The 12,916-nt window shown below is 49.1% G+C and overlaps 1 protein-coding gene across 1 annotated transcript in view; it reads left to right on the forward strand.

The window, feature by feature from the left end:
• Nucleotides 1-12,916, forward strand: part of LOC139279789 (paladin-like) — a 192,402-nt gene that overhangs the window by 35,512 nt on the left and 143,974 nt on the right. Inside the window, exons 6-7 of the mRNA XM_070899046.1 lie at nt 1,687-1,847; nt 11,420-11,495. Of these exons, the coding sequence (XP_070755147.1) occupies nt 1,687-1,847; nt 11,420-11,495 (237 nt within the window). The remainder of the gene's footprint in view (nt 1-1,686; nt 1,848-11,419; nt 11,496-12,916) is intronic.

Here is a 12,916-nt window from a genome sequence, read left to right on the forward strand (position 1 = left end):
TCAATTGTCTCATGTAGATCCATCATGCAGAAATTTAGTATTGCTCTAGTTGGGGCATTAACTTTGAAAAGTTGTAACCCGCGAAATTGAGTCTCTGCACGGAAAGAATGCAGGGCAATGCTAACTCAGATGCTAATGGCGTAGGTGAGGGTGGTTAGGTTTAAAGCGGTAACGAAAAGGAGGTGTTGTGTAATCGGCAGTGAGCCTTGGTGAAGGAGCCTTCCAACTATCAAAGGGACGGGTCAGTAAAGTTAACATCAGCCCCCAATGAATCGGGGAATGCAGAACGGCGATATGCTGTGGGATGAAATGCAAAGTCCTTTGATGGCCCGCAACACTGCCTTTATTTGGTTGCTGCCTGAGCGCTCCGTTAGCACCACCCCGCCCCCCCCCCCCAGGCGCTAATGGGAGGCACAAAGCAGCTGAATTTCTCCCCCACAGTTTCTAAATGTTGACTTGGTCCATACTGTGATGGTCACTGTACCACTTCTGGAATCTGAATCCGCTTTCATTTTTGTATTAATTCACGAGATGTGGGAGTTGCTGGCAAGGCCGGTATTTATTATCCATCCCTAGTTGCCTTGAGAAAGTGGTGGTGGGCCTTCATCTTGAACTGCTGCAGTTATTCTTTATAGCAGTTTGATACAACTGAGTGGCTTGCTAGGCTAGGCCACTTCAGAGGGCAATAAAGAGTCAAACACATTGGTGTGGGACTGCAGTCAGATATAGGCCAGACCAGGTCAGAATGGCAGGTTTCCTTCCCTGGTCACATTTACTGCCAGCTTTTTATCTCCAGAATTTTTTTTTAAGCTGAATTAAAATTCTCCAACTGCCATGGTGGGATTTAAACTCACGTCTCTGGATTATTAGTCCAGTAATCAGATGGTGGTTCAATTTAAAACTGGGTATGCTTAGAATTACTGCCAGTCTAAGCCCTAATGTAAACTATGAAGATAATTCTCTGGGCTGAACAGTAGGTATCTGCCAACAGCACTATCTGTGTTGGTGGTCAGATTCCTCCCAGCAGGATTTACGACCGCAGTGCATGGAAAAGGACTCCAGGTTTGGTCGCAGACATCACAGCTGCTCCAACTGTGATGAAGTGGGGCACAATGTGGCCGATTGTTAATCAAGGAAAGGATCTGGTCCCCAGACAGGAAAACCGATCCTGATCATGAGGCATAAGATTACTGGATGTGCAACGACACCTGATGCAAGGAATATTACAGTGTGTGCAGTGTGTGCACGAATGTACAACCACACCTGGTGTGAAACATCTGATACTTTGTGGGCAGGGCAACCTGTGTTCACTGGGTCAGTTAATGTACTGCTGGCTGAGGTCTGGCTGGAATACCACATGTAGTTAGAGAAGTAGTAACATCTACTCTTGTACCGTAGGAGATTCAGAATGCTCTGAAAGATGGGAACATTATATGACCATTATTGTTCTGGAGGAGAAAACTCGGGTGATGACTCAGAGTTAGGCAAAGGCTGGGGAGCCACGGCAGACAGAATTAGTGGTAACACGAGCTGAGCTCAACCTGCACAGCAGTCACATGCTTCTTATAATGCCATGCAAATGAAGGCAATAAGTTAGCATGCTCTATCTTTTATAGGAAAGTATGATCTGAAGGCTGAGAAAATCCCTACAAGGTCAAGTAATCTTTCCTTTTTCGTTACATTTAGCTGCTGGATTTTGCTGCTTTGAGCAACAAAACTTACTTTGTATACCATGACACAGAGCAATTTATTGCCGTGGCTCTCCCGAAGACAATTGAGAATAATGAAGATGTTCGTGTCTCAGAAGAGGTCTATAGATGCCACATCTTTACGATGCCGTTCTTCAGGTGGCTTTATTAATCTGTATTTTGAAAAGTGTTTGTGATTCCCACCAAACTGCTGATCACCCAACTTCACTTCCTTTTCCCCATGTCAGCTGATATTGTTAACGGTCCCCTCTCCTCAGGTACTCTACCCCTCCCAAGTCCTCAAACGTGTTGTCGCTTCCCAAATCCGTGCCCATTTTTTCCGCTGCTCCATGTTTGAACTCCTACAATCAGGTTTTGTCCCGCCACAGCATTGAAACGGCCCTTATCAAAGTCACAATTGACATCCTGTGTGACTGTGACTATGATAAACTATCCCTTCACATCCTCCTCGACCTGTCTGCAGCCTTTGACACAGTTGACCACACCAGCATCTTCCAATGCCTCTCTTTCATCATCCAGCTGGGTGGGACTGCCCTTGCTTGGTTCCATTTCTATCTATTCAGTCATTCCCAGAGAATCACTTTGTAAAGTCCTTACTCTACAGCATGAAACCACACGAGGCATATTCCAGGGACAAGGCCACTCTGTGACCTTAGCTCTTTATTCTGGACTCCAGAAGTGATGACCCTGCGTGGGACCTCCCTTTATATACCTGTGTGATCAGATAAGGAGTGTCTCCCACAAGTTCACCCCCTGTGGTCAAGGTGTGCATCTCAGTTGAGTGTATACAGTAATACAGTGGTGTTACATTGTAGTTACAAACATGACATCACCTTCCCCCCCCCAAAGTCTTACTGGGATCATAGGTTCAGTTTTTCAGGTGGTCTACGCTCCCTCGTGGAGTGCCGCAGTTGGGGCTCTGGTTGTTGGACACTGACGTGAGTGTCTGTCATCTGTGGTGATTCCGGCCTGTCCGGACTGACCTCAGGGACTGTGCATTCTTCTGATTCTCTTGTTGCACGTTCGCTGGCGGTAGTGTGAGCTCCATCTCATGGTCTTCTTTAGGTTCCTCTGTGTCCATGCTGAACCTTTTTTTTACTTGGTCCAGAGGCTTTCGGCATATCTGGCCATTGTTAAGTTTTACCATGGTGATCCTATTCCCCTCTTTGCCAATTACACTACCCTCAAGCCATTTGGGCCCCATGGTGTGATTGAGGACGAATACAGGATCAGTTATTTCTATACATCTCCCCCTTGAATTAGTCATGGTACTCATTTTGTGACTTGCGCTTGCCCTCAACTATGTTGATCAGGACTGGGTGGATGAGGGACAACCGAGTTTTGAGTGTCCGTTTCATGAGTAGCTCTGCTGGCGGGACCCCCGTGAGCGAGTGCGGGCAGGATCTATAGGCCAGCAGGAGGTGCGATAGGCGGCATTGTAGGGAGGGTCCTTGAATCCTGAGCATACCTTGCTTAATGATTTCGACTGCCCGTTCCGCCTGGCCATTGGAGGCCGGCTTGAACGGCGCAGTCCTGACATGGTTGGTGCCATTGCCCAACATATACTCCCGGAATTCATAGCTCGTGAAACACGGGCCATTGTCACGAACCAGGATATCCGGCAAGCCATGGGTTGCAAAGATCGCACGTAGGCTTTCCACGGTGGTGGATGACATGCATGAATTCAGGATGATGCACTCGATCCATTTCGAGTGCGCATCAACTACAATGAGGAACATCTTCCCCATGAACGGGCCCGCATAATCAACGTGAATACGTGATCGTGGCCTGGTGGGCCAGGGCCACGGGCTGAGCGGGGCCGCCCTGGGAGCATTACCCAGCTGGGCACAGGTCATGCACCTGCGAACACAGTGTTCCAGGTCTGAATCAATTCCAGGCCACCAAACATGTGACCGGGCAATGGCCTTCATCAGCACAATGCCTAGGTGCTCATTGTGGAGTTCCCTGATGAATGCCTCCCTGCCCTTCTGGGGATGACTACCCGGCTGCCCCATAGTAGGCAGTTGGCTTGGATGGAGAGCTCATCCATCCATCTGTGGAACAGTTTGACCTCCTCAGGGCATGCTCCGTGTGCGGGCGCCCAATCCCCAGTCAGGACACATTTCTTTATCAAGGATAGGAGGGAATCTCTTTTTGTCCAGATTTTGATCTGGCAGGCTGTGATGGGGAGCCTGCACTGTCAAAGGCATCGACAGCCATGACTATCTCAGCACTTTGCTCTGCAGCCCCCTCAGTGGTGGTCAGTGGGAGCCTGCTGAGTGCGTCAGCGCAGTTTTCAGTGCCGGGCCAGTGCCGGATGGAGTAGTCATAAGCAGCTAGCATGAGGGCCCACTGCTGTATGCGAGCTGATGCGTTGGCATTGACAACCTTGCTGTCTGACAACAGGGATGTGAGTGGCTTGTGGTCTGTCTCTAATTCAAACTTCCTACCGAAGAGATACTGATGCATTTCTTTTACGCCATAGACACATGCAAGCGCTTCCTTCTCGACCATCCCATATCCTCGTTCTGCTTGAGAGAGCGACCTGGAGGCATAAGCCACAGGTTGTGGCTGACCCTCAGCATTGCCCTGCTGCCACACGGACCCAACCCCATAGGATGATGCATCACATGTCAGAACCAATTTTTTTACAGGGGTTGTACAGGGTCAACAACTTGTTTGAACAAAGTGGGTTTCGCGCCTGATCAAAAGCCTGTTCCTGATAATCCCCCCAAAACCAATCGTAACCCTTACACAGGAGCATGTGTAGCGGCTCCAACAACGTGCTCAAGTTCAGCAGAAAGTTCCCGAAATAGTTCAACAGTCCCAGGAATGAACGCAGCTCCGATGTGTTGCAGGGCCTGGGTGCTCGTCGAATCGCCTCTGTTTTGGAATGGATTTAAGTAGGCTTTCCATGTTATGTTTGAAAAATCGTGGCCGCTGATCGAATGCCAAACGGGCACCTCTTATATGCAAACCGTCCCTTGTGCGTGGTGATGGTGGTCAGTAGTTTGGATTCGTCGGCCAGTTCCTGGGTCATATAGGCTGAAGTGAGGTCCAACTTGGTGAACAGCATGCTGCCTGCCAGCGTGGTGAAGAGGTCCTCCGCTTTTGGGAGCGGGTATTGGTCTTATAGGGACACCCGATTGATGGTGGTCTTGTAGTCGCCACAGATCCTGACAGAGCCATCCACTTTTACAATGGGAACGATGGGGCTCGCCCAGTCGCTGAATTGAATAAGCGAGATGATGCCCTCTCGCAACAGCCGGTCCAATTCGCTCTCAATTTTTTTCCGCATCACATACGGTATCGCTCTGGCTTTGTGGTGCACTGGCCTGGCATCCGGGGTGATGGGTATCACTACTTTAGTGCCTTTGAAAGTCCCGATGCCCAGTTGAAGTAGTGACTCGAATTGCTGTAGGACTTGTGAGCACGAACTTCGCTCCACCGAGGACATTGCGTGAACATCCCCCCATTTCCAGTTCATCTCGGCTAACCAGCTCCTCCCCAACAGTGCGGGACCATTGCCCGGGACAATCCAGAGTGGCAGCCGGTTCACTAACCCATTGTGTGTGACAGCCAACATTGCACTGCCTAGCACCGGAATGATTTCCTTGGTATAAGTCCGTAATTGTGTCTAACTACGTTCTAATTTGGGTATACTGGCTTTGAGTGGCCATAGCTTCTCGAATTGTTGAACGTCCATGAGTGACTGGCAGGCCCCAGTGTTCAGCTCCATGTGTACTGGGATACCGTTCAACAAAACCCTCATCATCATTGGTGGCGATTTGGTGTATGAACTGTGAATATTCGCCGCATGGACCCGCTGCACCTCAGCGTCCATCGATTTGCCCCAAAAGTCATCCTGCCTCACAGAACCCTCTTCTGGTCCCTCTGTCTCATATATCAGTCTGGTTGCAGGTTTTCTACACATTCGAACTAAATGGCCACTGAGATTGCAGTTTCTGCAGACAAAATTTTGGAATCTGCAAGATCTGGCTGAGTGTTTTCCCCCACACCTCCATCATGAGTTAAAGTTTCCATTGTTGGGGACAAAGGGACTATGGCCAGGAATTCTGCGCTAACTGTCCCTTTGACTGCTCTTAAGTACCCTATTAGTGGGTGTCAATGGCCCCATCCCGGGCCGCATTGTCCACTGTGATGGCGTTAACGTCCGTTCAGCTTGCCATTGTCTCTGTTGAGATCCTGCTCTGGGATCTATTGCTGTCTGGTAAATGTCGGACTGCCCCTGCCTGCCTGCAGGGCTCTGAGTAGCATTTATGATGTTGACTGCCTGATCCATCGCCGCGTTAGAGGCAGAATTGCGCGCGTAAATCATTTTTGTCACTTCCTCCCCCGCCATGAAAGTTTGAGCTAACAACGCTGCCGCTTCCAAGGTCAAGTCCTTGGTCTCAATTAATTTGCGAAAAATTCCTGCATGACCGATACCCTCGATGAAGAAGTCCCTTTGCATCTCCCCCCTGCAGGCATCTGTGAACTTAGATGTGGGCCAAATGCCGGAGGTCCGCTACAAAGTCCGGTATACTCTGTCCTTCATGACGTCGGTGGGTGTAGAATCTGTGTCGAGCCATGTGTATGCTGCTCGCCGGTTTGAGGTGCTCCCCGATTAATTTGCTGAGCTCTTCAAAGCTTTTGTCCGACAGCTTTTTGGGTGTCAGTAAGTCCTTCATGACCGCATAAGTCTTTGGCCCGCAGCTGGTCAGGAGGTGAGCCCGTCGCTTGTCGGCCGCTGCATCACCTAGCCAGTCTTTAGTAACGAATATCGCATTGCATGCATATCGCATTGCAGGTGCCGCAAGTAGACTCAGCCATGTACTGGAACAGAAAGAGATTCCATTCCCTCAACATCCAACTGGTGTATGATCGAAGGCACCGGATCATTCAAGTCAATTCCTGGTATGCTGGCAGCAGTTATGATGCCTTCATTCTGCAGCAGTCCGCTGTGCCATCTGGATTTAAGTCAAACCAAAGGTTGGCTACTGGTCGACAAGGGCTATCCGTTGATGACATGGCTCATGACACTGGTGCGCAACTCATGCACACGTGGGCAGCGTACATACAATGAAAGCTATGCTGCCACATGCAATGTGATAGAGAAGACCATTGAAGTGCTGAAACAACACTTCAGCTGCCTAAACTGCTCTGGAGGAGCCCTGCACTACTCGGCAGAGCAGGTGTCAAGATTCGTGGTGGTCTGCTGCGTGATGTACAAACTCGCCACCATGAGGGCACATCCAGATACACAGCGAGCAGCTGAGGAGGAGGAGGAAGAAGAGGAAGAGGAGGAGGAAGAGGAATGTATGAGACATCCTATACAGTGCCATTCTGGCCGGGCTGACCATGAAGACCTCATCCAAGTGCGATACTGGTAACCGCAACCCCAATTCCCCATTCACCAGCACCTTACCGTGCTTCTATCACAGCACCCACTTGTCCATAATACAAAAATAAAAGCCTCCATAAAATAAATATTTCAAACCAAATTTATAAATCAAATTATGCCATATTGCATACAAACACCAACTAATCATCCTTGTGCATTCCCTTAGCGCCTATCTTCCATGTGCCTTTGCCTGCCTAGTGCTCCTACATAGTGCTTCCCCAGTGGCTGCAGCATGGCTGGTGGAAGGCTGACCTTCAGTAAAGGAGACTGCCGATGGCCTTGGAGGACCACCTTGAGCAGCTCTGGGCCTAGAAGGCCTGGCTGCGGACTGCGTTATCTTGGCTTGGGCGGCAGCAGTCTAGGCTGGCTGGCTGACAGGCAATAGCAGGGGCTTTGCACAGATCTTGGAGCCCATCTTTCAGCACGGAAGTGGTGGAGTGGCAGTGGTGGGAGGACGAATGCTGGCATCCTGAGAGACAATAGCAGGTTTGTGCAGCACTGAGTCACTGCCAGGCCCATGGGCTGGTGCCTCAGCAATCTAGTAATCTGTTGGCGGGCAGATTGCTGGACTGCAGTGTCACCCTGCAAGCCTATTTGAACATTGGAATCCAGCAGTCTGAGCTTCCACTGCAGCATTCAGCTGTTGCGTGGCTGCTGCTTGTGCTGCAATGGAAGCTGAGACATTGGACATCAGACGCTGCATCGTGGTTGGATCCACACGTGTGTTAATGGTGTTGGCCACCACTTCCATGCTGGAAAGGATGGGCTCCAAGCTCTGTGCAAAGCTCTGTGCCAAGTTAATGCCAGGCGACTCCATGCGCCTGCACACAGCTTTCTGGCAGGCCTGTCAATGCACCAATCATTTCATTGTGCATACCCATCAGCCTTCTTCTATAGCCTGCCCCATCGAAATGCTCATCTGAATCCTCTGCAGTGGAACTCGTGTGTGACCTCACCCTCCGGCGAGCTGGCACTTGCGCTATCCTCGTCCCCTGGCCTGGCTGCAGGCCACTGGTGCCTGGTGTCTCACCGCATGCAGATCCTGGCTCTGTGCTAACCTCTAAATTATTCACAGTGTCAATATCTGAGCCTGTGGCTGTGAGTGTGAAATCGAGTGACAGTGTGTCTTCACCTTCACTATCTTCCTGCTCGTCCATCACTGCCTGGCCAAGTTGCAGTTCCTGGATATCTGAAAGGAGAAAGGCACAAGGGTAAAGTTGTAATAGGAGAGGAGGGGAAGCAGGAGGTGCATGCTTACACCATCATCAGCTTGTAAATCAGAAGAGATTGTGGGATGGAGGGGAAGTGGGACGTGAAAAGAAGGATTAGGTATGAGGATACCATCATCTTCGATAGTTTGAGTCCCGCCACTGGTCATGGCCTCAGCAATGGCCAGCTCAGTCTCCTCCATGTTGGTTAGGAGATGCAGGAGTGCCTGTCCCCCATTGGTTAGCTCCTGCTGCCTCTGGTTGTGCATCACTTTGTCCTGCAAGAGAGAGGGAAGTGTGTCAGTGCATGTGGTGCAATCTATTTGGGTGATGTGGCTGAATAGCTGGAAGTGTATGAGGCTTGCAGCAGTTCCAAGTCTATAAGGGTGAGGTGCAGCTAGGAATGTTAGGTATGATTCCTGATTGATAGAAATTGTTGGGAGGTGAGTGATGGGGGTGTGGCGCATTGAGCAGTGGCTGAGGCTGGTGGTACAATAGTAGGATATGGCTTTTGAAGATGCATTCACTGACCTTGATCACTCATGTAAGGTCATTGAACTTCTTATGGCACTGAATCCAGGTCCTTGGGGCTTGATTCCTGGCATTGACCACCACGACTATCTTCTCCCACTCCCTTCTGAGCGTGTGTCTGGTAGGCATTCTGGCCCTGTGGATACAGCAAATGTCTCCATTCATTCATTTTAGTATGTCTCTTCTCAAATGAATGCTCAAAACAGTGTTGAAATAAAGTGGAACCGTTTTTCCCTTAACTGTGTTGTGAATGTGAAAGGAGGGAAACAACTAATCCTAATCTGAGGAGGGCATTCTTGCTATTGAGAGAGTGCAGCGAAGGTTCACCAGACTGATTCCCGGGATGGCTGGACTGACATATGAGGAAAGACTGGATCGACTAGGCTTATATTCACTGGAATTTAGAAGAATGAGAGGGGATCTCATAGAAACATATAACATTCTGACGGGATTGGACAGGTTAGATGCAGGAAGAATGTTCCCGATGTTGGGGAAGTCCAGAACCAGGGGACACAGTCTAAGGATAAGGGTTAGCCATTTAGGACCGTGATGAGGAGAAATTTCTTCACTCAGAGAATTGTGAACCTGTGGAATTCTCTACCACAGAAAGTTGTTCAGGCCAGTTCATTCGATATATTCAAAAGGGAGTTAGATGTGGCCCTTATGGCTAAAGGGATCAAGGGGTATGGAGAGAAAGCAGGAATGGGGTACTGAAGTTGCAGGATCAGCAATGATCATATTGAATGGTGGTGCAGGCTCGAAGGGCCGAATGGCCTACTCCTGCACTTATTTTCTATGTTTCTATATATGACAACAACAACAACTTTTATTTATATAGCACCTTTAACATAGTAAAATGTTCCAAGATGCTTCACAGCAGTGTTATAAGACAAAACAGATAAATTTGACACTGAGCTACATAAGAAGAAATTACCGCAGATGACCAAAAGCTTGGTCAAAAGAGGTAGGTTTTAAGGAGTACCTTAAAAGAGGAAAGAGAGGAAGAGAGGCGGAGAGGCTTAGGGAGGGATTTCCAGAGCTTAGGGCCCAGGCAACCATCACGACCACTGATGGTTGAGCTGTTATAATCAGGGATGCTCAAGAGGGCAGAACTTGAGGAGCACAGATATCTTGCCTTTCACCTTTCATGACCCTTGAACATCCCAAAGCGCTTTACAGCCAATTACTGTTGAGAATTCCTTGTTCACTATTTGGCTTGAGAGATTTTTATCTCACAAACTAGGCCCCACTGTTCGGACTGATTCACCTCACCCTGTTTTGCAAACCCGTAACTGCAACCTCCTCCCTTTCCCCAGTGCCTTGCAAAGGACTTCCAGGTAATATTATACCACCATATCGACATTTCATAAAACAAAGTGTTTTCACATGCATGAGTCACAGCGTTGCCTGGCACTGATTACACTTTTATTCTCAACCATGCAAATTATGCTCATGTCAGTTTGTCCCAATTGCTGGCACTCTCGCCTCGGAGACGAAAAGTGGTGGGTTCAAGCTCCATTCCAAGACTTGAGTACATAAACTCTGCTGACCCTCCATGCGGGGAGTCCTGCATTGTGAAAGGTGCCATATTTTGAATGCGGCGTTAAACCAAGGCTCATATTACTTGTTTCACTGGTTCAGGTGGATGGCAAAGATCCCAGGACATTTCAAAAAGAGTAGCGGGTTCTCCCAGTGGCTCAGCCAACATGCCTCTTTTAACCAACATTATTAAAAACATATTGATTGATCATTCATCTCCTTGCTGCATTTAGGACCTTGCTGTGTACAAAATGGCAGCCACTTTGCTTACATAATAACAGTCAAAGTCATCATCATCATCATAGGCAATCCCTCGGAATCGAGGAAGACTTGCTTCCACTCCTAAAGTGAGTTCTTTGGTGGCTGAACAGTCCAATATGAGAGCCACAGAACCTGTTACAGGTGGGACAGACATTCATCGGGGGAAAGGGATGGTGGGACGGATTTACCGCACACTCCTTCCTCTGCCTGCGCCTGACCTCTTCACGCTCGCAGCGTTAAGATTCGAAGAGCTCAACGTCCTCCCGGATGCACTTTCTCCACCTAGGGCGGTCTTCGGCCAGGGACTCTCAGGTGTCAGTGGGGATGTCGCACTTTATCAGGGAGGCTTTGAGGATGTCCTTGTAATGTTTCCGCTGCCCACCTTTGGCTCATTTGCCGTGAAAGAGCTCCGTATAAAGCATTTGCTTAGGGAGTCTCATGTCTGCCATGCGAACTATGTGGCCTGCCCAGCGAAGCTAATTGAGTGTGGTCAGTGCTTCAATGCTGGGGAAGTTGACACTGATGTTGGTGCGCCTGTCCTCCCAGGGGATTTGCAGGATCTTGCGGAGACATCATTGGTGATAAATCTCTAGCGACTTGAGGTGTCTTCTGTACATCGGCCATGCCTCTGATCCATACAGGAGGGCGGGTATTACTACAGCCCTGCTTTAAAACATGATTAAATGTAACTATTTTCTAGTCAAAACACAACATTAGCCAGAGTGCACTGACTGGATTAATACCCTGTGATGCGTGCTGTTTTCCAGATATAAACGCTTACCTTTGCCTATCGATATTGCTCTGGAAGAAGCAGACTTTGATGCCTTCATTAGTACAGTCAGGGTAAGTCAGAGTATTTACTGAGGAATGTGAGAAATGTGATCAAATAAATGATGGTTTCACCAGGTTTCATTCAGCAGGGCTGATGACAGGCCTGAAGAGATTAAAGAAATCCAGATGTCTCAGACACAAAGAGATTAGTTGCCCACCAGATGTTCCAGGCTGAAAGAGATTGAAACCCTGTCAAATGTTCAAGCACTTTGGGAATGACGCTCCACAGGAAATCTACCTTCTGTTAGGTAGAGCAAAATTCAGGACAGTTGTGAAAACTTTTGACCAAAATTGCAACCTAAGCAGTCAACTGAATTCATACACCAGAAATCATACAGCAGATCAGTATTGATAAGAAATCTCAGCCCGTGCTGGAGATGTGGAGGTGATTTGGGATGTGCCCTGCAGGGGTGGCCCTGCATTTAAATGCCACATCATGACTTACCGCCCCGTTCTCACTGGAAATGCAACGGTCATCATCATCATAGGCAGACCCTCGCAATCTAGGAAGACTTGTTTCCACTCTTGACATGAGTTCTTAGGTGGCTGTACAGTCCAATACGAGAACCACAGTCTCTGTCACAGGTGGAACAGATAGTTGTTGAGGGAAGGGGTGGGTGGGACTGGTTTGCCACATGCTCTTTCCGCTGCCTGCGCTGGATTTCTGCATGCTCTTGCCGATGAGACTCAGCACCCTCCCGGATGCACTTCCTCCACTTAGGGCAATCTTGGGCCAGGGACTCCCAGGTGTCAGTGGGGATGTTGCACTTTTTCAGGGAGGCTTTGGGGGTGTCCCTGTAACGCTCCCTCTGCCCACCTTTGGCTCGTTTGCCATGAAGGAGTTCTGAGTAGTGCGCTTGCTTTGGAAGTCTCGTGTCTGGCATGCAAACTATGTGGCCTGCCCAGCGGAGCTGATCAAGTGTGGTCAGTGCTTCAATGCTGGGGATGTTGGCCTAGATGAGGACGCTGATGTTGGTGCGTCAGTCCTCCCAGGGGATTTGTAGGATCTTGCGAAGACATCGTTGGGGGGTATTTCTCCAGCAACGTGAGGTGTCTACTGTACATGTAGACTCACTGCAGTATGGTGACTGAGGCACCCACCTCATAACTTTATGCAAGTCAGGGTCATATTACGCCAATGGGATCATGATTGCATTTGAACCTGTGCCTGAGTGGGGATGGCAGCGTGACAGATGTCTGTAAGGATGAAAAGGCCCTCCAAGTTAAGTTTAAAAACTTTCCTTTGTGGGGCCATGAAGAGCAGTCGTGCTCCTCCGAGCTTCACAAGGAAAGTCATGGCCTCGCCTATCCCAGACTTCCCTCCCTTCCCTCCAGCAAGTACCTCCCAAATCCCCCTTCCTGAGACTGGTTGCTGGCAGACCTACATAGAATCAGAGGGGCAATTCTGACTTTGGGTGATGGCAATATCGATT

Source organism: Pristiophorus japonicus, chromosome 1 (assembly GCF_044704955.1).
Source record: "Pristiophorus japonicus isolate sPriJap1 chromosome 1, sPriJap1.hap1, whole genome shotgun sequence".
Classification (NCBI taxonomy): domain Eukaryota; kingdom Metazoa; phylum Chordata; class Chondrichthyes; family Pristiophoridae; genus Pristiophorus; species Pristiophorus japonicus.